The sequence below is a fragment of the Echeneis naucrates genome, chromosome 16 (assembly GCF_900963305.1).
Source record: "Echeneis naucrates chromosome 16, fEcheNa1.1, whole genome shotgun sequence".
Classification (NCBI taxonomy): domain Eukaryota; kingdom Metazoa; phylum Chordata; class Actinopteri; order Carangiformes; family Echeneidae; genus Echeneis; species Echeneis naucrates.
This window is the reverse complement of record NC_042526.1, coordinates 16963853-16991398: the sequence shown is the minus strand read 5'-3', so window position 1 is coordinate 16991398 and position 27546 is coordinate 16963853. Positions and strand designations below refer to the sequence as shown.

The 27546-nt window shown below is 41.9% G+C and overlaps 1 protein-coding gene across 2 annotated transcripts in view; it reads right to left on the bottom strand.

The window, feature by feature from the left end:
- LOC115056387 (PDZ domain-containing RING finger protein 4) overlaps positions 1 to 23944 on the bottom strand; it is a 110756-nt gene extending 86812 nt beyond the window's left edge. Inside the window, exons 1-2 of one of the 2 annotated variants that reach the window (XM_029522770.1) lie at positions 23486 to 23944; positions 23286 to 23381 (exon numbers count right to left, since the gene is read on the bottom strand). In XM_029522770.1, coding sequence (XP_029378630.1) covers positions 23286 to 23381; positions 23486 to 23899 — 510 coding nt within the window. In that variant the 5' untranslated portion in view covers positions 23900 to 23944. Of the gene's footprint in view, positions 1 to 19888; positions 19940 to 23285; positions 23382 to 23485 lie in introns of those variants that run through there. The other variant, XM_029522771.1, reaches the window with a different exon arrangement.
- Between the last annotated feature and the right edge of the window lie 3602 nt (positions 23945 to 27546).

The following is a 27546-nucleotide window of genomic DNA, read 5'->3' as shown; positions in this document are numbered from 1 at the left end:
ACTGCTTCAGAGTTTATTAAAGCGTTGGAGAGCAAACAGCACCCCAACCACAGTTTGTTTCCCTCTTCCATTCTTTTGAGGGGGGGTGGGTGTGTTATCAGATCAGGTCAATGCCAGTGCAGTACCACCTCCACCTCTGCCCTCCCCTCCCTCAGACTGTAATTAACTGTCAAGACCAATCTGAAGGAGAGGACCCACGTCAGTGTCAGGACGGTTAATTAAGAACCTTAAAAGGTGGTTGAGGGAACAAAGACCAATCCACCCTGCCATCAACTGTGACATGTGGAAACACTGCTTCTGATTAACTTCAATTATCTAAGCTTTGGAAGATAATCCTGTGTTGTTGGGGGGGGGTGTTTCTCCACTTTTCTTTTTTTTATGTAAATGGGCTTAGAAGGCTGATGGATAATAAAGAGCTCTATCTCTCCTTTTCCTGTGATACAGTCCATCAAAAGAGGAAATCAAACGGATGGCTGATGTTTGTTTCTCCTCCTCTGTGCATCGAGGGAAATTAAGCCTCAGTCTTTGATGGCATTAGTAATAATATCGTATGCATATCTGTCAGTGATGTCGCTTAATTACACAGCTGTGACATGAGATGCTATCATCCATGTTTCGTTGTGCCTGGCAGCTATTATCTCACTGGACATCAGTCAGGTGGAATATTATTCAAAAGACGGTAAGTTACCTCATATTCTTGCACTCCATACACATTTTACACTTCCTTGTATGTTTCTCATTTTCAGCTATTTTCTTTTTCCCCCCCCATTGTCAGACAATTTTTTTTTTAACATTATTACGTTCCTATGAAGTGCTTGTTTACAATTTCTTTTTCTGCCTGTCACTGGAACTGACTTTTCACTCCTTGCTCCCTCTTTCCACCTCAATCCCCTTTTTTCTCTGTGTGTTTGAGTACCAGAGTAATGAAAGGCAGAGTGTGTGTGTGTGTGTGTGGGTCCTTAAGAGCAGCACGCAACTACAGAGGTACCACCTCACCCTGCTCGCCTGATTGCAGGCTGCTGTGACACAGTGAGACGGGACGGCTCAGTGCCAGATCTTCTGACCCCACCCCAGAGACCACCGCCAGCCAATCAACACTCTCATCAACCATTGGAGAGACAATCAGACAGAGAAGCACCACAGGTAAGCATGAAGCAGCACAGGGAAGTGGCATGGGAACAGCACGAAACAGCAAGAAGTTAAGTATTTGAAGGAGGGTAAGAAGAGACAGGTAATCAAAAAAGGGGGAAAAAAAAAAAAAAAAAAAATCAGACACTGGGAGAGAATCTCACTCAGCAGGATAAATTATTTTACAAATATGCACCTATCAGAGTGTCAATTGAAAATCAAGGAGGAAAACAAAAACAGAGAAAGAGAGCTCTTGTTAACAGCCGTCGCACGCTAGCAGATGGCTTTGCACTACTGGAAAATTAAAGCACTCTAATCCTCATTTTAAGATCCTCATCACCCTCCCATTCATGGAGAGCTGCAGCCAAGGAAAACCAGCTGGATATTGCTGTATTAGTCTCTACCACCATGGCAACCCAAAGCAATCAACTCCATATCTTCTAACCTTCCCGCTCATCCACCCACTCCTCCCACCCGGTACCATCACACATTGCTTCCCCTGCCTTGTAAATCCACAGAAAGGTCTCCTCCATGGCAACCCACTGCAATCTAATTTATAACTAATGATACCCACCCTCCAAGCCGGCCGACCCACTCCTGAAAATTAGATTTCAAAATTAAATAAATAACAGGCAGGTGAGCTCTGAATGCAAATTCTAGCATGGGAACCTTTGTTTCGATATTATTGACTGTGAAAAGGTCTAAATTAAACACTGTTGAATTTTTTTCATCTCATACTGTGCAACTGTCAGAAATAGTTTTCGCGGCGCCACACTAGTAAATAATGACCATGACTGTGAGACAAATGAGTCCCCATGGGTGCAACTGTCATCCTTCCATAAACACTTTCACACGACAAAATCTGATTAATTCCAACAGTCCTCTAACAAGACAGCTGTGAAGTCTGCTCCGCATTTCTATCTTCATTCAACTTTAGGGTCCATTGCTCACCAGTTACAAATAAATGCGTTTCAAAGCCAGTGGTTCACGCTTATATTATCTTGTTTCTAGTATGCAAGTTAAGTGTAATCAACTTTTCATTTCCATCACCGCTGCAAACAGGTTGTGTCTGGGGTGTGTTTGTTTGTTTGGTTTTTTTTTTTGGTCAATCCAAAAAAAAAAAAAAAAAAAAAAAAAAAACACACAACATGAAAATACTCAACTTCTAACAGCAGAGGACATGAAGTAAAACGGGTGTAGGTTTTCCATGAGCAGCTCACAACTTCTCCACAAGCAGCACCATTTGTCAAGCAAATTAAAATCAATCGGAAAGATTTATTTCAGTACGGACTCCAACTTTTGCAAATGCCGGTGTGACAATAACATGTTTGAAACATTCGGACAGTCCCCGAAGTATTGCCAGTTTAATGTATGGAAAATAACAATGACATATACTGAATGTATTTTTAAAGGACCATTCAAACTTAATAAATGTGCATGTTTCTGATGTACCCTCCAAAGGACAATGCACTTGTTATTTGCAGTCTCTAATGTCTAATAACTCCAAGTATCCCTGTTACAGACCTTCACAACATGGCATCCCATCCATAAACATAAAGGGCAAGCCAATGACATTTCCATTGTAGCCAAGTGTTATTTCTCCAAGGACTTCAAAATAATATGATCCTGTCTTAAATTAAATCTAACATTTCCTTGTGACACTTCGGTCAGTGCAGAAAGAGGAGGGGTATCATCAAATACAACAGGGTCTGGAGGAAAAGATGGCAAAGCGCTGCCTGTTCGTTGACAGCAGTCTGGGGCTGAACCTCAGATAGTGGAGCGAAATTAGGCGCAGGCTGACAGAGAAAGGAGGAAGATCTGATCGCTTGAAAATGATGAGAAATATACATCTGTAAGGAGGCCAAAGTGGAAAGATTTCACGGAAAATTTTGTCCTTTTTTTTTTTTTTTTAAAGGCAAGGTGAAACAGTTGTCCTTTATTTCCTCTTTCTCTGCCATTAAAGGAGATGGCAAGGGCTTGACAGAATCCTTCTTTACAATGATTTCAGAGGACATGGAAGAGGAATAACTTCCATCAGCGGTACTGGGGGCGAACAAAGACTTTTCAGCTGTGGTGTCTACAATCAGAGATAAATGTTTGACTGAAGGCTATTCTCCCAGCTGTGGCATCCTAATGATCTGCAGCCGTCACATTCCCATATCTCTTGCGGTACATGAGGCCCTGTGACACACTCGATGCTCTTGTCCATCGGTCAGAGCAGAGCCGTATGTTTTGGGTCTGCCATTTTTCTGCAGGTCACACTTACAGCGCCCGCCAAAGAAAAAAAATAAATAAATCATCAAACCTATTTCAAGATGAATCTTTGCACAACACATTGATCACACAACAGGTGACGTCTGCAATGGTTGTGACCTCCAACTGGGTGAGATACTATCAACATTAATATTGCAATTTATCGAACCAAAGAGGATTAATTATGTTTATTGCTTAATCCTCAAATGGAGTGGTGCCACCAAAACAAGCTGAAGCAATACTCCTGGGCTTTGTCTTTTGTCGATAACAGGAGGGGTTATCTCGCTGTCAAACCCTGTACAGTAAAATTAGCTCCTAATGTCATGGCTTTCTCAGGATGAACACCCTGGTCCTCCCTTAGCTCTATAAATGAGCAGCAAGCCACTGCTGCTGAGCTAACTAACAGAAGAGTGAACCTCCATTAGTCTCGCAATTACTGCCAACCCCATTAAAAAAAAAAAAAAAAAACAGCCGCAGAAATACAAATATGAGCTTTAACAGTAACCTTTGGCCACAGCATCCTTATTAGTGCCTCATGCTCTCTCTTCTCCCTCTCTCTGTGTATAATATCACTTGAGCCGTCAACTAAATGAACCCGGTCATTAAAAACAGATCCATCTCAATTAGAAAGTGCATTTTGGCTACTACACGAGGTAGAATTTTCTACGGCTTGCCTCTATTCAGACTTATGACTAAACCTGGCACAGTAAGGTAATGATCCACACACTCCACAGATGGTAAATGGACACACGCTGTCACTGATTTTCTAATTAAAACGAATCCCAATATTACATCCATATTATTTACCATTATTTTGTCTCCACAAAGTTAAGCATGAACAACGGCAGCTTGAAAAACGCAATAAGCCACCAACTTCATTCCCAAGCAATACGAAGGAAAGTGTCTGGCAAACATATCGTATCGACAAACTGTTAAGGAAATTAACTGCGCTGCTGTTATCTCAGCAGCGAGCAAACACAACCCCAGCTGCAAACTTTAGAGTAACTTCCGGGCGTATCAAGGTGGACTTCAGTGCCTGTCTGTCTGCCCTGCTTTTCTCCAGCTACCCGCGCCCATTGATTTTGATTAGCCATTGCCCCCCACCCCTCCGCCCCGGAGTTGACTACAGGGGAACGGTGGTAATGACAGCCCCTCAGATGTCTTCATGACAGTGGTAGAGCCATCCGTCAGCCCACAGTGCTGTCTAAAAGTGGCTGACGTGCCACCTCTGTAACTGATGGATGACGCCTGTCTCTGTACTGCCAACCTCTTTTATCTGCTGAGGCAGGCCAATCCCTCTGGATAGGTCTATAATCAGCCAGACCCCTTCTGATCCTCAACGAGAGGCCCAACACCAGGTCTATTCATGCTTAACGTCAGATAAGAAATAGTTTGCACAATGCATATCCCAGGTATCATGAGCTCCTTTGAAAAATTACACGTCTGCAACGGGGTTGAGTGTTTTGTTTTGTTTTTTTTTTCCCCCTCCGACATTATTTACTTGATAAATGTCTCTTTGATTGATTTCATTGTTTATTTAACCTTGGAGACACTACAGTAATAGTGAGCTGGAGGAGGCTTAACATAGGTTTGGTACTGTTGGTGGCCAGTATGACATATTGTATATTAGCATGAGGAAAAGATAAAGGTGCAGGACTGTTAGAGAGAGATGAGATCGAAAGTCCACTCGAGCAGCAGTGTGACCTCAAAGCACTTCCAATGCAAGGCTAAACATTATTTATTGGAAACAGACTTTATAACACATTTTACCTCTACCACTGAGCATTTATCCTCCACAGAGGTTCCACCTACCCCACTGTGTTACTGATTACTTTTGTTTGATTTTCCTTTGATAACGTGGCATGCCCGTGTATCGGCAAACATCGCAAGCTGTTACAAGTTGCAAGTGGAGAGCTCAACATGCATTTCCCTACACGATCTTATCTAATTTTACATCCAGCGGGTCTTTGCCATTTGGTCTTGACTGATCTCACCCTCCAGCACCTTAAGGAACAGCAGGAGGCTTCTGCTACTCCCAAATTAAATTGGCAACATTTTCCCGATTCTGCTGCTGATACTGGTATTAGCTGCTAATCTATTAAGTGGGAGGAAGTCCACACTCAGGAATTCCTTGAATCTTTTTCATCTCCGTCTTCTACTTTATATTCATTCATGTTGTTTTCCGAAACTTTATGCCCAAAGTGTGGCCCTAGGGATGGAAATCCATCTGTCGAAATCCATCATCGCTGAGGTTCAAACTGTAATCTTGACAGGTATTGGATGGATTTCTGTGTAATTTTGTACACACATTCTTGGTTCCCACAGGGTGAATTCAAATGGCTTTGAATTTCCTTGCTGTTCCATGAGTTCCTCTTACATTTCCACTAGCACCCCACTGTGGTTAAGCCACCCTAGCCCGTTGTCAGATGGGAATGGCTCCGGCTGCTCCCGGCCCTGATGGATAAGCCGTTTAGATAATGGCTGGATGTATTTGGTCATTAGCCAAACAAATCTCACCAGCCTCGGTGACAATTAGGGATATTTGGCAAAATAGACACTATTAGCACGCTGGGAAACTTAATTGAAATTGTAAACATATGCATCTTAGCATGGCCATTTTATGCATTGCTAGCATGTTATTGCTAGCATTTAGCTCAAAAACTGGTCTCCCTTAGTATAGCTCCCAGCATGGCTCCAGACTCTTGATCTTGTTTAAATTTGAACTTAATACAAAACACAAGCAACAAAAAAATGCTGTAGGAACATCCCCCAAAAACAACACACAAATCAGTCTCTCTGAGTTATACGCAGATGTGTTGCTTCCAGCAAGAATGTCTCAGTCCCGACATGGGAGGAGGGGGTATGCCAGTTGAAAAGACAAGAGTAAGATTTGGCATGATGGTTTTGTGGAAGTGAGCTCTTCCTCTCAGAAAATGGCCTTATTTATCCTCTTGACAGCTCTTGAACTCTTAATGACTTCCTCAGCTCCAGTTCACGGCCTTGTGCAGCTGTGTGAGCCACTCTGTGACTTTCTGTAGTCTAATAAAACCCTAAGTGAGCAAAAATGCCTTTCATAAAATGTGTCGGTTCAACAGCTTTATCATCCCGGCTGTAAGCAAACGTCAAATGGGAGAGTTTCATTGGCACTCGGTCAAAGTCTCTCATAAAATGGCCAATAAAACTTTACATGGTCTATGAAATTATCTGTTCATTATGAATGTAGGTACACTAGTCAAATATGTGGATTTCTTAAATCTTTCACGAGTTACAGGGAGACATGTACTTTGTGATATCTTAATCTAAATTTGCACCAATTTGAGGTATCCTTTTGCATTGGTTCAAGGTGGTGTTGGAGGCCAGAACGAACGGCAGCACAAACCTTCGCCCAAATCATGAGGACCACTGCAATCACCAGCCAGTGGGAAGTTTTTCCCCATAACTTCTCAGAGATGCTCAAAGCTTATTAAAAATAATTAAAAGAAGTAGTTTCTCACCATCTTTTCTCCTACAGAATATTATTTTGGTAATGTCAGATATTACCAAAAGGATGCGTCAATTAGCTCTGCAACAGTTAAGACTATCGGTCAACCTGGGCAATCTCAGTGACCAGGCCTCATGACATGAAAAATAAAAATCCACACCAGTGCAGCCAGGACAATAGATCATGAGAGGCATCAATAAATAATTACATTTAAATGTCTCTTAATGAGACGAGTTTGCTGACTGGGCCAATGTTTATGGCCTCTGGTGAAACTGCACGCACAAGGCATTCATAATACAGAATGTCATAAAAGACTAGTCTGTTAATGGCTCTCAGTGCTCTGACTGCCATGATAACAGCATCCTCAATTACACACTGACGACATGCTACAACTAGATATGCAAACACACTGATTTTTCCTTTGAAATGTTTGCTGCCTCAGCACAGCAGCTTTGCATTTATTAGTTAGCGTAATTATACATTTTATGGTATGGGATTTCGGGAAAAATACTTATGCTTTAATATAAAAATAAAGTTTTCCAAATTACAAAAACAAAAACTTTTATGGCATCTAGCCATGCTGACATTATTGGTGTAATTAGTCTCTATCTAAACCTGAATACAAAAGTTGAATATATCGAATTACCATTTGCATCTAAAAAGTCGCTTGAAAAATTAAACAGCTTTGCACAGCTTTTCATGGAGAATATTTCTTCTGGACGAAGTAGTTCCAGTGGAATCTGTTTCATGCTCAGCTCTACAGTGAAAGCAGAAATCTCAGATCCAGTTATCCGAAATTTTAGGTGCAAAAAAAAAAAAATTGATAACAGCATTGTATTTTGGTGAATTGTACCATTTGCTCTAAACCCATTGCCACAGTTTAATATGTATAATCATTCATCTCAACCGCAGTTCTTCAAGTTTTAATCCCCCTGCCCTAGACTGTCAGGCATTGTGCTCTCATGGGGTGCAGCGTGTGTATGCACATAAAAAAAAAAAACAATGTCACTTTTCCTGAACCTTGACACGATGACAGATGTGAAGCCAAACGTATGACTGAGAAGACAAAGAGCGTTTAATCCAAGCGTGTTCAACATGAAAGCTGTGGGTGAGATGCTCCTTCAGGTACACCGGCCTCTTATCTACACGGCTGCCTTTTTAAATATTCATCAAGGTATGTGTGTGTCTGAGTGTGTGTTTATGTCTGGGCACTGGGACCTGTAAGGCTTTGTGAAATGATGCGCACATTAAGACACATGAAACAGGTCAAAGCAGTAGTGCAGCACAGCGTGTGTCCGCGCGCGCACGCACACACACACACACACACACACACCGGTAATACATGCACACGTCATTGATCTGGTGAAAACTGTGTGTTAAGCACATGGGAGTATATCAGTTTGATGGTGTCATGCAGGGAATGAGTGTGAGGAAACGTGATGACAATAAGTTGACTGCTGTTTTGAGTGCCGTGACTCGTTTTTGCAGCGCATACACACGAGCGCACACAGATACACACACGACAACTGGGATCAGCCTGGGTCTCCCGTGACAAGCCAAGAACATCGCATCTCTCACACACACACACACACACACATACATACTCAAACACACATGCGCTCTTTTCCAACATCATGGATATTTATCATCATAAATAATGAATGTAGTGTTCTGAGACTGTGCAGTTACCAAAGTATTACCATGCTGGAGACTAGAGGGGAAAGCAGAGGCATGTTTTGCTCAAGTCTGGCTGAGGCAAAATAACAACAACAACAACAACAACAGGTCTACAAATAAGTATGTAATAAGTATGAGTGCAAATAAGTTTTCAACCGTAAACCCTCTTTAACTAAACACATGTATACATTTAGTTGTAGAAGAGTTCAAAGGGCGGAAAGAATAGGGAAGGGACCAACTGTCTGATTCTGACACCACCATCCCCCTGATCATTCTGCCTGTGAATCTGATAAGAATGTGCTGAATATATATTTTAAGAGAGAGAATAAATATTAAAGCCACTATGTGTCAAATACCTAACATGACACAATAACAACATATTATTAAATACTTAAAAATGTATATTAATTGGTTTAATACATCATTGGGCTCATGTGTGTATTATGTGTCGTTAAAACACCCTCATGATTACATAACCAACAACAAAGCGCCTCATTCTTGTAGATTAAAATCTTTGTGGTTACGAAGCCAACTGAATATTAAACTTTAAGGCTTACATGAGCCCTCACAACTAACTTTGTTGTGTTTCTACGGCCTCATCTTTTTCCTCCTTCCCATTATTCCTTCCCTCATCAAAAAGGTTGAGCACCCCTCTCTAAATGTTTATGCTCAATATTAAATACCTTAAACTCAAACTTGGAGTCTCGGTGCATCTGAGAACATCTGGCTTAATTTTAAAGTTCTGATCAGATAAATCTGAGTTGTTGTATTTCTGCTGAGAAATCAACAATTATTTTTGGCAATACAACAAAAGTTGTAAAATGTGGATCAGGTCTTTCATTTTCTGAAATGAGCACACAAGTCAGTTTTGGAAAGAAATTAAAGAACAAAACACTCCTTCTCAACGCAAACTTTAAATAATTTATCCGATAAATCTTTCTCTATGCTACTCCTTGGGCGATGACTGACTACGGGAAGGAATATAGTTTGCACTCTTCAGCAATTGGTAGTTCCGTAGAGGAGAATTTCAGATGTGTTTTAATTACTTGAGTTAATTCTGCGTTAAATATTTTTGTGATGGTCTGCTTACAGGATGGTTTTTACAGGGCCGCGCCATCTCCCTTTGAAGCACGTCGCGATCATTAAGTTCAATCAGTCACACTGTAGATGCTGTTTCTTCTAGTTGTAGCATGTGACCAGCTGTGGGCCTGGTGCTTCATCGGGAGCTGGAGCACTCATTCACATTCAGGAAGGAGATTAAAGGAAACATGAGATAATAACTTCACTCACTCTTGAGACTTAATGTGCACAACTCATGGCGCTATCTACATTTGAAGACAAGCTCTTATCACATCATCATACTTAAACATCAAAGAAAACACAAAGCCAATTCGGCCATGGCTCGTTGGCTTGAAAGGCTCGTGAGTCACAATTTTTCTCCGCAGACAGATTATGTTTAATGGTTTCTCATCTGTTGGCAACGCTTCCTTCTGCGTCAGGTCAAAACTGCTTGCATGAATTATTACAGCGCACTGAGAGGTTGGGGAGCGCACATCGCTGTAGGTCGTTCCAGATTTGCATTGTGACAGAAACATGTGCTTTGAGGATAAACTACAAGCTTGTGTGGTTAAAGACAAGAAGAGAGGTTACGTTCACCTCACTCGCTCACTCTGGTAGGATGATTCGCTTCCAAGGTAGTGAGACACAGTCCTCCCCACCCCCTGCTGTTGTATGGAAATGTATGAAAAATAGCCCTGGATTGGCCCCGACAGCGGCCATCCATCAGCACGGTGACAGAGGCGAGTTTTCCCACTCTATTGTCTCTTACTCTGAGCGTGTGAATGAAGATGGTCAGATTTGGGCCCCTGATAACTCCAACCACCCCTGGCTTTAGCCCAAGGCACATCAATCAGAAGGCGATACAGTGTCTGATCATTAGGCATCCTCCCCCTACACAGACCTAAGCTGAAAGTATATCAACCAACAAACCCACTGGGCCCTTAGGAGAGCATCGCATCCCAGAGACAAGTACTCCTCACAGAGTAAACAGCCTCATAAAATCCCCATAGAAGAGCCAATTATGCCAGGAACCTGACATCTCTGTGTCGTAAAACCTACAGGAGGCCGTAACTATTGGACAGAACGTGAAATACAGCCAGTTGTTATCGCTGCCCATTTGTGGCGATTAAAAGCCACCCTGGAGACCTGTGGTACAGGGCAAGGAGGGCATCCTGAATGCCTTGCCTCACCGTATGGCACAACTCCGGGGCCTCTGGGGGGAGCTCTCTGTGCCAAGCAATCCTCTCTGCGAATGCCTGATTTATCACCAACCGTCCAGAGCTAATGTACCAGGCTCTCTGGCTCTCTTGGTTAGCCCACGTTGATAGAAGCCTGCTTTATTATTATCTGCACTGGCATCAAAGACTGAGCAGCTTGTATTATTCATAAGATCACCCACATTTCCTCATCCAAACACCAGATACATTATGCAAAGTGCAAATGCAGGTCTGATTTATGACTTTTTGTTGTGTACAAACACGCACATTGATAAGATGGAAAGATCTGTGAAATAACATGGCTTTGTAGTGCAGAAAAAGAAGAGACAGAGGTCAAAACTGGAATAAAAATTCTATGAGCACACTACCAAAATGATGAATCACGTTGCCTCTGCCTCACAAGACACAGTGAGTTCTCCATCCACAAGCAGCTGACTCAAGACAAAGAGAATAGCAAATTATAGTATCAGTCAATATCATCCACTGAATGAGGCTGAGAAATAAAATGTGTTTCTCTCCACTGACATCCTCATCTGCTACTGGTCCGGAAAATTTTATATACCACAAAGCAAAGGAACACTGAATTATGGGCCAAAAAAGGCTTTGTGTTTCCTTCCTATTGTAGCTTCTATCATCTCAAGCCAATTACACAGCCCTAAAAACAATAAGGAGCAAAGCTGCCATCCGTAACAGGGGGCCAACTAGTCACTTTGATTAGCCACAGACTCCAAGGTGACATCGATTTTAACCCTCACTCCATTGGGAAGTGGAAATTTCTATCATTTGTTGAAAGGCGCTTTTTAAAAGACAGGTCTATTCGGGAAGATAATTATGCATGCAAACAAAAGGCGCACAGCAAATACGTGAAATCATCATTTCTCTTTCTTTCTTGCATACAACCAGCCACTATCTGTGTCTTTCTTCATTTGCCTCCCTACCTCAGAACCAAACACATACATATATATATATACACACACACACACACACACACACACACACACACTCACAGCTAAAACACCTAAAATCAAACTCATCAGTAATCTGCACGTGTTCTAGACCCCGATAGTCTAAGGCTATTGATTTCACAGAGCAGCAGCACTCAGCGGTCATTTGCAGTGATGAGGGAAGACAATCACAGCCAAATCATCCCCGGCATTCATTAGGAGGCTAAGCGGAAGAAACCAACTAGTGAGAGTCTATTGAAACTTAATCAACAACTGGTGCAGACTAATGTGGAGAACAACAGGCGAGTTTGTCTTGGTTCTCCCAGGAGGTCAATCTCCACAGAGTAGGCTATTAAACAACTTACCAACAATCCAAAATGTTTTCCTTCCATAATTCTACACTTAGGTTTTGTAAAAGGATTCTCTCAAGCATAACAAGACATAAAGGATTTGATCTGCTTTCTCTGTATTACACGTATTTGCATTAAAGGCTCAGTACTGCTGTTACGCGAGTACATATATGATCCACATGCAGTGTGAATAGTTTACATAAGTCATGTAGGGGAAGAGCATAAGAGATGCTGGAGAGTCATATAAATCTTTGAGTATAACGCAAGTGGTTTCCGTTACAGAGGAAACCAAGAGCAGGTAAACACTTTTCAGTGCATTTGTGTGCCCATTTGCTGATACACACACACGCTCATGTAATATCTCTCCTCAGTTTTTACCATTCCATTGCATCCTTAAAGAAGAGGACATTGATTGAAACTGATTTTTGTGTCTTTATCCACCTAAAAGTGTTTCCACCACAAATGAAAAGCAGAGGAAATGAGGGCCCCTCTTCCAAAAAGAAGGAGACAAAAAAGAAATAAAAAATTACAAATTTTGAAGAAAATGCACATATAATGGTTATAATGGACCGCAATACCCACAAAAAGAAATGGCTGCATTAAATTGTTCATTTTTGACCTTGGAAACAGTATTGGAGAAATTGTCTTAACTAAAAATCCCCTTGCATTGGTGTGCTGGAGCTTTCAACCCCAAAGCCCACAGTTTGTGTAGTTTCCATGGAGCTGTAGGAACATGTCAGTCAAAATCTTCAAAAATCATGGAGCATGTGGAGCATGAGTTGAAAACTTTTTTGACAGCTGTTTTGTCAGAACAAATGATTCACCTACCCGCTGTCTGTCCTGCAAATACAAATACATTTTATTTTTTAAATTACATATTCTAAACAACTTTAACTAAGATAACACAAACTAACCCTAACATTGTAATTAAATATACACTGAGGACCACAGTAAAGCTCAAAAACACGCCTGACAGAATCAAAGGGTCAAATACACACAGCTGCCAGATGCATGGTCAAACATCTAAACTAATTCCATGAAAGAATCTATTCCCATCCATCCTAATTAGTTAAATGATTCTTTCCCACTGCAATCATTAATAATTGCATCACCTACCTTATGTAACAGTCAGGCAACTGTAACACTACATTTACACACGCCATAATCTTGGATGTTTCATTTTGCACACAGAGCTGATATCTTACATGTCAGCTTGTTCTATTTTATCTATTTCAGGGAAACGTGTTTCTTTACTATACATACACTTTGAATCTTCAAACAACCACACATCCACAACTGTGCCAACATCTGGAACAGACGGCAAATAAAAGCAATGCTGCACAGATGTGCCCTTTCTGCCATCTGCTGGTCAGACACAGCTGTTACATTTCCCAGCATGCCTTATTGAAGTCAAAGCAAGTGGTCAAGTTGGTGGGCAGATATTGCCTACAGTGGAAACTTTACATGGATCCCGCCAAATGTACCAAATAAAGACTACTTAATGAGGAACACATGATGTGGGAATACAATGTGCTCTCGATGTGGGGAAGTTGCACTGAAGCCAAATCCAATTGTGGAGCCTGAAGATAGAATCAAATGGAGTGAGAGATTGGTGTTTGCTCTCTATTACCGTGACCACATGGAGGTCCGGTACCAACACCAGTGCTGTGACTTCAGCATGCTGACTCAACGCCACCAGCTGTACTGTGGTCCAACAGATCTGGCTCATTCTTGGTGGTGGTTACACAGATCGCAATCAGCCTCCCGTTTTACTCGGTGGGCATCAATTAGTCGGAAATGGAGCAGAAAAACACCGACGTATGTGCACTGTCCTGTGAAGATACACAGTGAACACACATTTCAGCTTGTCACACTCATCTGCTTCTTTGCTAATGAACAAATGTGCGATATCTGCAGCAAAGTATTTCCACGAGCTTCTTTCCAAACAGCCAAATCTCCACGTCACCAGTCTTTCAAATCCCATCTCTTTATTTACCTTCCGTACACATCCTCTTCTCTCTCACTCAGGAGCCTTGTGGCGCTTTAGTAGGGAGAGCTGCGTTTCTAAGTGGGTCTCCCTGTTTTTCATTTGTATGTCATGCATGTGCAGGAGCACTCAGCCATGCCGTCTGCATTCCTGCTGATGGCATCATGTTATTTCACCGATCAACAGCTGGTGACAATAATGTCTTAAGAAATGTAGCAACGCATGAAAAAAGTTAAGCTATTTCCCTGCGGGCATCATTAAAGTTTTTTCCGATTCTGATTCCGAAGTTAATGAGGAAACAGATTGCTAGTTTGCAAACATGAATGTAAATACAAAGACGGAAATTCGTTCATCACATTTATTAGGGTCTCAGTGATACACTGAGTTTTGATCAGTGACACTGAATCTATAAAGCGCTTCACCAGGTACTTTCAACAAGGAGGGGACAAATTGACAGGGTGAGAAAGGGACAGTCATTTCACAGGAAGACTCAGACTAAAGTAATACATATCCCGAAAACATAAACCTGTGACCCGTAAGAATCTATGCATATTTTATACTTGAAATCAGGTCAGAAAAATGCCTTGATTTGAACTTGACAATTGAAAGACTGGGCTTGAGAACTGACTAATTTAAGCCTTAAAAAGGAAAAAAAAAAAGAAAAAAAAAAGAAAGCTCAAAAGTCTAATCTCATAAATACATGAGATAGTCTAGTCTAAATATAGAGATGAGAAATAATAACAATGAAACACATGTTTATGTCTGGACTGTATCAGGTCATTGCAGGTACACTGAGGACAGTTTAAAATGACTGTGGAATAACTGATCAAATTGTATCATGTCATCCTTCTAGCATTTTACCTGGTGTCAAATGGTTTAAGCCCATAAGAGAAATTTAGAATAAAGCTGTTCATTAAGTTCCCCTCTTGCTCTAATTGTCAGACAATGCAACAGGGATCCGGTAGCGACTGAAACACAGTCCATTAACATGTGGACAAGCCACTGCTCTGCTACAAAAAGCCTGATTTCAACTTGTTTGTCTTACAAAAAAAAAAAAAAAAAATCAAGGGTCTAAGACTGTGCTGTGATTTGGGCAACATTTAAGAGTTAAGTGATCACTCGGAGGGCACAGCCTGTATCAGGTCAGCAAAGTGCTCTTCTCAGCCACTCACTGATGATGCAAACATAATAGGACGAGCTAACTTTAGACCAAGAAGTCACTCAGGTACCAGTCACTGGCAATTACAGGGAGGCATCAGTTCTTTCAAGGTGAGGTGGAAAACTAACATCTGATGATGTCGCATGTGGAGCTTTTTCTGTTGCGGAAATTCCTGTTTTCTTGGATTATAGGAAGAGTTGAATCCATCAGTCAGAACTCACGGAAGAACTTAATCCTAATAAGGCGGCGTCTGAGGAAGATACATCTTTTACTCCTGCTTCAACCGTTTGGGGTGAACGATGCTGAGCAGCCTCTGCCACTTGCTTCATTAGTGTTGCAGATCATCTTGTGAAACTGACTGCAGGAAAGTAAATTAGCAAATTTCCATTTGACTTACTTTCATCATCCCTTTATCTTTAAATCTCTCTGCAAAGATTGCAAACTCAAACAACCACGATCGCCCAGAGTACAGAAAGTCTTCTCATTTATTTCTGAGTGATATCTAAACACAGTTGCGGTGTCAGTCGGATTTGTCCAGGTTCCACATCACTGTGGACAGCGAGGATCAACTGCCAGGGTGAAAGCTAAACACACTGAGATCTGATTTAGGAACATGTAGCGGACACACTGTAATATAATTCAATTTGTTAGTAATGTCCATTTGCAAACATCATAGACTACTGAAACCAGAACTAGCAGCATTGCTAAATAACACTACAGCAAACTGTCTTAATCGATGCAGTTTCTCCGCGTTTTGTGTGTGTTTGAACATATGTACCTGGATTTGCCTATATTTTTCATGCTGTTGCAGAGCTTCACAGGGCCAAGTGTTGGCCTTTAGAGTGAAATGAGGGGAGTATTCAAAGGGATAGGCTTGTTTTGATCCCTTGTCTTGGCAGGCACATAGTGCCGTGCCAGGGTTTGCTAATACCCGAGAAACACCTGGCATATTACACAGGCTTATCCTCTCCTCAACACATCCCTAATGTACTGTGCTTGTCTCCCACTGCACAGTCTCTGACTGGATGGCAGCGACTGCCCAGACGTAATTAAGCCCTAATTCCCCTGTCGACGAAAGCGGAGGCTGCCTTAATTCACTTTGCGGATGAATGTGTAGTAAATATAGTCTGCAGTGTGGCTCTTTGATAATGCTATGCCTCCACTGATGGGCCAAATGTGACGTCATGATCTTCTCAGACAAAGGTCATCATGTGTAGCTGGACATGACTCACACGCAGCTCAGTGCTGGAACTGCTGCTACTCAAATTTGTTTGCTCTGCTCTTAGTTTGGACTGCTGAAAATCAGTTATCGAAATATACTTTTTGACCCAGTGCAATTGGATCTTTTCACCATGCTGTTTTTATGACTTTTACTATTGTTTATTGCAAAAGTAATACGAAGATGTTCGGATTCAGACAGGTTCATCATAAAATCCCCTACAAAACAATTTAAGTGGTCCAAACTTCCCAATACTGATTCATTACTCAACTGGCCCACTCATTGAAAGCAACAGTTAAGCAAGAGCAGCACATTTTTTACTCATACCGACATAATTAAAAAAAGATGTACTCATGTTATTACTCATGTGCGTGATGTCAGGAAAATGCTATCGTCAGATATTAGAATTAAACAATAGCTGCAGCCCATTCTATGAGACTGTCCATGATGGATTCAGAGATGAATAGCATCGCTCAGCATGCACTGTGGAAGGTCTGACCGCAACCTTACCACTTCACTCACTCATCACAAGCTGTGCAGAGACCCCAACTGGCAGAGGGGCCACTGCTGTTTGGGCTTTTGCATATGTGTGCGTATACACACATGCAGCTGGTTGTGTACACAAGTGGCATGCTGACTCAAGGCTTTCAGTGTAATCTCCCTGTAACAGCTGTAGGCTAAGCCACATGTTTATCAGTACTAGCGGAAACCGGTGGGTCTGTGTGAGTTCAAAAGGCATCAGGTCACTGACTAACCAAACCTCGCCCCCAGTGGTGGTAAAGATGGGAACAGAGGGGGCGATTGGTTCTAAATTTGACCACAGATATTTAGCTGTTGAATCAACTTCACAACAAGCGATTATCTCATCACACTAAGAGACAGAAGAAAGAGTTTGGTTACACGAAAGCTCTTGGGTACAATGGAGCTTTCTAGTGTACAGGACTAGAGGGTATACAGTATCATCTGTACCAGCTGTATATGATTGTGTTTGGGAGTGCTTAAACAGTGCATATGCACTTGAAGAATCTATGTTTGTACATGTGGTTGAGTGTAGGTCAGCGGTTATGTGTACACTGTTACTTTGAAAAGTACCACATTAGGAAGTGACCTGGAAAGCTCATCAGATTGTATCGGGCCTTTGAGGTTACAGTTTCTTTCACACTGGGCTCTTTTCCAGATGTTGGCTTTTGAATCAAACCGAAGCAGGAGAGACCGGTGGGCTACAAGTCATTAAGGTGTGAATAAAGCTGAGCCCTCTCCTCCTGGGTGACTGAGATGATGAATAGCTCCAGTCACTGAAGCTTCCTGCCGCACGCCTGAGAGCAGAGCTGCACTGTAGACTGAACTGCGATGAACATCTGCTATACTCAAAGTTCACTTCGTAAAAGTACAACACAGAAGTCTGCAGGTCAAACCCAGAGCACGCAAACTAAGAGAAAGAGCTGATACTGGGAATATATAATATACTGGACCTGCACTGAACTCTTAATATAGTCACTGCTATTTGCTGAATGCCAGCAGTGGAATGTACTATCTTAGGCCTACAATTGATGATTATCATTATATATCAATTGTTTTTTTGTTTTTTTTTCATTGCATAATCTGCTGACGTGTCCCCATGGCCACAGGATGGGTGTTAAAATGTTTTATGACAATAAACTCTAAAGGAGAAAAACTGGTAGTTTTCCTAATACATACATACATACACACTACTTTCTATGCTTTATATTTCACTACAGTAAATTGTGGTGTTTTTGGAGAGTCACCGTTTTAGAATATATTAAGTGGGAGCAGCTAATAAATATAATTTGTCATCAAAGTGTACAAATCAAAACAGCTCAGAGTTCAGATCACGATGATTTACTCTCAAACAGTCAAACTAACAGACGTTCACTTACTTTTAAAAAGAGGCCTTTGAGCTGAAAGGAACACATTTACACATATTTTCAAGAGCATGGTGGTCTAGTTTTCTTTTTCACACCTCATGCTAAAACAACAGTGCTAGAAGGCTAAAGTAAACACACATACACACACACACACACACACACACAGACATGGAATGGACAACAACCTCAAAGGGGGCATGATGTGTTCCCCGGCTTTTGGTTTGGTCTAAATCCACAACCCTGGAATCTGGAGTATCCTAATCTCAATATCTGCCTTATTAACTAACACTGCCACTTGCCAAGGGCTTTGGAAAAACACATTGTTTGCCAAAGCAGCACCTATGAAAATATTGCAAATTCCTCCAGCTAATGAAATTCCTATAAATATGCATGGAGATAAGCTGGAGTAAGGCATTACACAAGAAGTCTGAATGCTGCTAAAGAGGCAGTGAATAATTAAGTGTTTATCTAAATGAAATTTATCTTAACTGATCAATCTAAATTAATGCAAGCTGAAGTTTGTTTTAGCAACCTGGTGTGCATGTGTGTGGTGAATTGGAAAGGAAATAGGAAATGGTTAGCAGGGCGGCCCCTCTCTCCCAGGCGAAGGATAAACCATAATAATGTCGTCCTAACAGAGCAGAACAGGTACAGAAAACACCTCCAGACGGCTGAAGAGCATTAAAGAACATGACACCCTCATATTTACGATTTACACCTCCACAATAACCATGCATGAGTTGAAAGGGATTGTTTGATTCCTCTGTCAGCAGTGAAGGAAACAAACAGTAAGCTATAAACCAACAACTTCGCGCTATTTTCTTTGAATACAAGTGCTCTCCTTCATTTTCCAAGTGCTTTGGAGAATTCAAACCTTGGGGGACTATAAAACTGTCTAGACAAGCAGTAAAAAGATGTTCACCCAACTGATATGACCGTTACACAACTTTCTTTGTTTTAGAACAGTTTTTTTCTAACTCTCGGGTAATAAAATTAGATTTTTGGATTTTGATTCCCTCCAACCCAACGTAACTAAGCCAACACCAACACCAATAGGCAAAATATGTTCACTTATTTCTCATTGTGTTGTAGGCCTCGGTCTGTGCAAGAAAAATCAAATCAACAGACCAAAAGCAGGAGGTCATAAATCTATCTCTTCTCCTTTCACAAAGCAATCTTTTCTTGTCATCTTTTGTTATGGAAGCAAACAAGCTGCTCTGCTTTCATCCCCGGCTTTCATGCAAGATTGGATTTTGATGACAACGATACTCAATTTGTGTACTCTCCACTCTGTCCCTCCCTCTTCCCTACGCCTTTCTGTTCCCTTGATCTGAACAAAATAGCAGAATTAGCTCAAGGGACGGTAGTGCAGCTTTCAAGCAGGTGAAAAGGCCTCAGGTTTTCCCCACTGTCCTTTTGCTCAGGTATCACTGACACAGTATGGATCAGCAAAATGGACTCGACTGTGCAGCGCACTTTGAACAGCTTTGGAAATGGATGAGAAAAAGAATTGTCCATTGTCACTTACATGAAAATATTTCCTTAGTTTCCACATTTTGACGCTGACTCCCAGGTGGGGTGTAGACTTGAGGGGGGATCCTGGCTGCAACAAAGAGATGTGTGGGACTGTTTTACCTCAACTGTGGTTTCATTTCTGCATTCATCTGCTTTCAAACAAACACAAGTGCAAATTATGTGGGCAAACGATGAGGGTATATTTTTTGCAATGCTGACTAATCCTACTGCCATTTCAATGTTGTGTTTAGGTACCATTATCCCTCTTCAATAGCAGAACTGGTTGACTCACCATCAGTCCCCAACTGCATTCATCGTCAGGCCAGTGAGCCCACAGTCAGCTGAATTTAGATCAGTCCATCTGTGAGGTAGAGTACGTGGAAAAATATGTTGCAACTCGCCGTCTGTCAGTCCTCACGCCAGTTTAATGCCACCCCACAATAGTTTCTTGCAAGCTGTTTTCTGCAGCAACCGACATAATAACTCAGAGTTAAGGACCACTGGCATGTCTGAAAAAGCTCAGTGGTTGGGTCAACTTCAGCTGTCGACTCAAAGGCATCTTTGTATTTAACAATAATGTAATTGTCCACAAGCCACTGAGATTCAACACTCTACAAAAAGAACAACTTTAACAACATGTGATTACATTTATTAAGTTATGAACACTACTCTAATCATGACATAGTAGCTGTGCCTGAACACATCAGGTCTGTTAACATAGTGAATACTTAAAGTCTGAAGGGTCTTGTAACTTCTCTTTGCTTTTACAAAAAAGACACATTTCAAGGAAATAATTAAATTCTGCATTTGTGCCTAGTCGCTCTGCCTTCGTACATGCAGAAGTAAACTATGAGTAAAAATGTATTATTTTATCTGAATACAGGCTGCATTACAAAAATCCAGGTTCACAGCTAGCTGTATAGTGTAATATAGTATTCCCAGTGGTGTAGGACCCGGTCTAAGTAATCCAGCTTCCTGGCAGTTAGCAGCAGTGGTGTATCCTGGGCAATACGTCAGAAAAAGTATAAGTCAAAGCAACTTTATGATAACTTTAGTTTCAATTAAACATTTCTTCACTTTATATATATATATATATATAATAAATAAAAAAAATTTGAAAAATATATATAAATAAAACTCTGCAACTCTGCTCAGCAAATCCAGCCAAATTCATCAGGAGATGAGTGTTCAGTGCTCATTTCCAATTATATTTAATGTTGGGAATAGAGTTGCTATTGCAAAATATATATATTTAAGCATATATCTAACATCAGTATTGAAAAGAACAGTTTGACACTATCTCAGTGAATTAAAAATGAAAGAATTAGCCACACTAAAAATAATGCTGCATCTCTTTCCTTTTCTTCTACTTTGTTAGTGAAGACTTTCTAGCTGGGACACGTAGCCTCAGTGTTTGCTTTGTATCACAGCGTTAATGGGTTTCTTTTTTGAAATCAGTCAGCCCGAGCCTTTTATTTTTCTAATTTATTGCCAAAATGGGTTTTTTAGCTGGAGCTGAAATCCTCCAGCCACAGTTGTGAGCAATGAGTCGTCTGATTTTGTCATCCATTTTTTGAAATATTACAAAAGAATTTCCACTGTTTTCTTCCACTGGATATGTACCATGCTGGCAGAAAGCTTGAAAGGCATAACAACAGAGTCTAAATGAGAGTAAGGGTGACTTAAGTTTGCTTTCCAACCACACGAAAGGACCTCGAATTTGATAATCCATAACTGCTACTGAATTGTTTACTTGCAATGCAACTCTATTGTGCACATGCCACACACACACACACACACACGCACGCACGCACGCACGCACGCACGCACGCACACACACACACACGCACACACGCACACACACACACACACACACACACACACACACCACTTTTCCAATAAAGTGCATTTCCACTTCACCGTAAAATGCTGAACTGCAACCCAGCTGGGAATCAAAAGTAGAAAACTATTAAAGATGCATTAAAGAGGAGTTTTCAGATGAGGAAAAGAAAACAGAGAAAGAGAGAAAGCTGAAAATAGATATTCCATTGCTGCCCAACACTGGCAAAGGAAAGTCAACATTTTTCCACATTTATCAAATGTGAGTCTGGTGCACACACAGCATGCTGCAGGCAATTAGAGAGATACTTCATGACCATTACCACCATTAAACCCAACTTCCCTCACCAGCAACCCAAACACAACACACAGTCCTGGCTGGAGGGTTAACAACACAAACTTTAAACTACCTTGTGAGCTTACAAAAACAACCATTATTATTACATTTGGCAGAGACTTTTTTTTTTTGGGGGGGGGGGGGTTAACAAATTATTTCCTGCAACAGCAAAACCCCATGGACCGTTAGAAACCATGTCCATATAGTTTAACCCGTCACTTACATTTTGACATGGATGAGGTCGTGAGCAATTACAAGAAAATTGCAAGCTGCATTAAGATAACACATTATGAAAAAGCTCGGGCGGGGATTAACACCTAATCTTAGTAGTTAACACAAGCAGTGAGAATATTCTTTTAGCCAATCCCCAGAAAATTGTTGAACAAAAATTTTAATAAATCAGTGATTTTGTGTCAAGAAGGAATAAAAACTGAGTGCTCTAGTTCCAGCATAACAAAGTGAATAAATGAGGCAAAACATTTTCTATGGGGATATCTGGGATTAAAAACAAAATTGATGAAAAACTTTCACAATTTTCTTCAATATTAAAATCAAAGTATCAACCATTTAGTAGAGAAAAGAACTGAGGATAATGAAGGCAATAATTAGATGAAGTGCTACACTTTTCCACCATCTGTAGGAGCTATGCTGTAGAGAGGCTGTATCTAATTCAGCGCAGAGTCGATCTCAAGTTGTAGGTGTGAAAGTAACTTTTTCCTTCTTCCTTATATTGCCAGAGAACAAACCTTTGTGTTTTATTCTTGTTGGTTTGACCTCAAATTAAAAAAAAAAAAGTTATTTAAAAACAAAAATCAGCCAGAAATGGAATGAAATGAAAAACTAAACTGTGTTAACAAACGCACAGTTTCACTGTAAGAAAGAGAGACCTTCGCCACAACGTAAACGGACATCAGGAGAGATTAACTTCTTTGAGTGGTTGCAGTTTGAGATTTTGACCTGTCACTATGATCCCAGGGTCAACACCGAGGCAGAGTTGAGAGCTTGAGGCAGCAGGTGAAACCAAAGTCATGAAGCTGAAGTCAGTTTATAAAACCCACCTAAATTCAAGGATCAAAGAGAGTTTGAACTATCACTGAGCACCAGGAGAGATGCACGGACGACATTGGCTACTTTTATAGAGCTGATGTTCTCTAAAGTTTATCAGCGAGTCATAAATGTCAGTGTTTGAAGCAGTGTGGGCAACACTGGGATCAGTGAGTTTTGTCTCTCTTACCTCAGGGGCTTCGACCTGCTCCTGTGGTTCTCCATCTGCACACGTTGCTTCCTCTGATGTGTGGCTCTGCATGTCAGCAGTGGTCTTCAGATCACCCTGAAATCAACCAGCAAAACACAGGAGCGTGTGGAGTCAATTCAAACTAAAACCTATCATTTATTCTTTCTCACCATAAAAGGTCCGACCACCCTGCCTCTCACCTTGTAGTATCCGATGACTTGTTCTGCAATGCTGCTGATGTGCACCATGTGCTGGTGCAGCCTCTGCTGGTACCGGAGGGCGGCGAGCTGAGCCTCGGTCTGCAGAGCGGACACCTGGGCCAGCAGGAACTGCTCCCTCCGGTTCCACCTGAGTCGCGCCATCCGGGCTTCGTGCTCCAAAGTTGCGCGTCTTTCTTCCAGCGAGTCGGTCACCGTGCGCAGCGCGTCCACGCAGCAGTGCGCCTCTTTGTCTTTCCCCTCTGCGGGCAGCAGGAGCCCGCATCCCCTCCGGCAAACGTCCACCGCCGCGCGGTGACCCGCGCCCGGCTCGGTCCGCGACGCCATCCCGGCCGCGTTAAAAAGTTGACAGTTCGGATCGTTCTCCCCGCAAGAAGTTGGGCAATCGGCGCACATAGTTTGCGCAGGAACGGGAACTTTTTTTTTTCGGGCGGCGCAGTGAGTTGGGAAAAAGTTGATATGCAAGTCTGAACGCAGCTGCAGCGCACGTCTGAGCGGGTCTGCGCAGCTCTCTGAGGGGGCTGCGCCACTTCTGCCACAACAGGAGCGCACAAGCCGGAGTTGTTGGGAGTGAGTCCGTGTGTCAGCGCAAAACTGCGACAACCTGCTGACCCACCTCTGCTCCCCTGGGTCACCTGACCACCAAACACTCACACACAACTGCACTTTTATTTTTTAATTGCTTGCAGCTGAGGTTGTGTGGACATTGTGTTGCAAATCCTTTCCAGCAGAGGTCAATCGGTCTCCTACTCCTCCTATGATGATACATTTGGCAGCAGTCAGTTACAAACCTTCCGCAGTTCACATCATGATAGCCATTGTCACTGCGGCTCCTCTTAGTCCTATTAAGTTAATTGAGTCTACTTTTGTAGACTGAGTCAGTGAAACTCATCTCAAGGGAGCCGGGGCTCTGTCAGCAGCCAAAGCCCAGCTGTAACACAATATCCACGCAGAGACTCTCACTTATGAAGGCCTCCTGCGTGAGTCCAGCTCGGCGTTACTGACTGACACAGCATGACATACTGCAGGCATGTCAGAGAGGGCGTCACGTTTCAGGTCCCAGCAAAGCAGTCTGGTTCTAGTCTGCCGTGCAGCACTTTTAAGTGTGTTTTGTGTTGTCTGAGCTGTCACAGAACAGGTGTAGATTTCCAAAGACAATACCACAATCTGTCTGGGGACTGCACACCTGTCTGCAAAGACACATGCACTCTGTGACAAAAGAATGGGGTTTCTTTCACCTGTCAATCACTGAAAATGAGATGGCTTTAATGTGAACTCACGATGGGACATAAAATGGAATTGGTTTAAATCAGTGTATATTTCAAAGCTGAATGAGAGTCTGGACAGTGTGATCTATGAGGAGGCAGCGCCAGCTGAGCTACGGGCCCTGCAGGTAACAGTGGATGTGAGCGTGCTTTTTGAGGAACGTGTTCCACTGGCACCTGGGACCAAACCTATCGTAAAAGGACATATGCTTGGACTGATAAGACACAAAATCAGGAGCAAAATCATGGCTAGAGAAACAAAGTCTCTTTGCTTTGTTCTGCCTGCAAGCTGATTTCAGTAAATAACCATTAAGACGCTGAACGAAACAGAGAGGTGACGCAAAGCTCAATGAGAATCTCAAATGTAGTTCATTTGGTCTGACCTAATCCACAAAGAGAAATGATATCAATCTACTTTTCATCAGCTGGATACCTGATAGGGGTTAAAACTCCAACATCTGTTTCTGCCTTAAAAACCAGATATTGACAGAGCCTGGCCTTATCTGTAATGGAGGACAGATTGAAACACGATCTCCGATATATTAGCTACTGGCCACAATACAGAACAGCTTTCTTCTACAAACAAAGGGGGAGTAAAACCCCTTAAAGTAGGAACTTAGGGCAAATACTTACAATGGAAAGAAGTCATAAATCAGCAGTGATGCTCTAATCTTTCTTGTGTGATATGTCAGAGCTGAAATATTGTTGTGAACATTTCATCTCTAACCAGCCTGAGGTTCAAGTTATGTGAAAGATACTATAATCCCAAATGCACGAGTGGTTCTGATTTAAATCCACTTCAGGAGTGTCGGCACCTCTGAAAGCAGAGCAAAAAGCACCTTAGACCACCAGCTCCACCTCAGTGGAGGATCTGCCTGCATTTGATAACCCTGCTCTCAACTTTTCAGACATTTGCTGTGATCGCTGTTTTTGTCTGGAGGTTTTCAGATTGGACACATATTATCACTTATGGAGTTCTTTCATTCATGATTCAGTTAGCGCTGAACTCACACCTACTCACTGTGGGTTAAAACGTTAAACAAGGATTTTTGCTGATCCTCTGTTTCCAAACATTTGTCCTTTCCTGATGGCAAAGGACAATTATGTACGACAATGATTGTGTGTCACCAGAACCTTCAAAACAACCACTACCAGGCATTGTTGTGAGACAAGTTTCACTGCTTCTGTTTCCAAGCTCAAGAGTTAGCGATGAACTTCAGTTTTTAAAAACGTGGAAAAACAAGCTGCTGGAGAGAAAGGTATATTAACATTTCGTATTTTATGACTCTTCCTGCTGATGAGGAAAAATTTATATAACCAAAAGCTTCAAGCCAGCTACTAAATGGACCTTATGGTGAGGTTGTTTTCCCCTTATGTCAGGGACCAGATTGTCCAGATTCCACTGTCAGCAAAGCTTCATATCTTGGAAATAAAAATTATTCTTAACCATTGGGCAGAATAACATCTAGCCGATGTTTAAAAAACAAAAAAGAGACAGCTGTTGCTTGTAGCCATTCATAGTCTCATTGTCTGGAACAAAAAAAAATCTGTGCTTCAACATAGTCTGTTAGAGGTCGACTGTAGCAACGATCATTTAGTCAAGTACAATTTGAGGTACCACTATATGTTTATTTCAGTTTTACTTTGCTTTTGCTTTGTTTTGCTTTCCTGATACATTTCTGGGGAAAATGCCATACTTTTTCTGTCTAACACGTTTGTCTGACAGTTGAAGTTATTTTGTTTACATTCATTCATTCATCTTCTACCGCCTATCCGTTTCTGGGTCACGGGTTGTACTGGAGGTAATCACCACTTTTATGACTCAATTCGGTACCGATACTTTTGTGTTTGTTTGGTTTTTTTTTCAATCCAAATATTACCCTTAAGGACAAATCACATGGCAGTTCTTACCACACAAACTATATCATGCTATAGCTTTTTCCACAGGTGAAAAGTTTGCCCATATCACACTGTTACGTTACCTCGCGCCACTGTGGGAACGCCTCCCTGGAGGGCAAAAGACGCTACTTCCTACCTGTCCGGCAGCTACTCTTTTTTTGTTTCTAGTTTTGGCTTAACTTTTGCCAAAATGCCGGATAGACAAGCCTGGATTGTGCTTTGACAGAATCCCGTCTGAGGAAGAAACCCCAGAGAGGAGGAGATTGTGGATGTGACTTAAGACGTGCCTCCGTCCCCGGGAAGGGCAAAGAATGGCAACCATCGAAGTACGTACGTCTTCGCAGCGAACATTTCATCAAAGGTAAGGTTTGTTCACAGCTGCTAGCAAAGCGAAGAATATGGCACCTACATGTGAACACACTTCCCCCAAACCTGCCATACAGGTGCAGTGGCCAAATCGCACCAATCCTTCTTTCTCCACAGCGACCCAAGCCGTCAGCTGTGGGTCATTTAAACTGTAGGAACGGTTTACCTGTCATGTTGGAGGGAGAAAGTTTGGATTAGATTTATGTTATAAGGGACCGTGTGAACTTGACCAAAATATTCATGCTTTGTCACTACTGCCCGAGAAGTGAACTGATACTAACTCCCCATATCAGCATTAGCTAACGCTAGCAGTCATCTTTGCTTTGACAATGAAGAATTTCTTGTCCTTCACCTCCCAAACGGCAGCATTATTGACCCATCCAATACTCAAAACTGTCCGTACTTTTGTGTGCTGTCATCCTGGCAGCAGTGTAAGGAGAGGGATTCTCCACAAGATTCATGGAAACATCGCCGGCAGGCACTTCGCTGTTTTTAACATCTGAAGTATGGCGG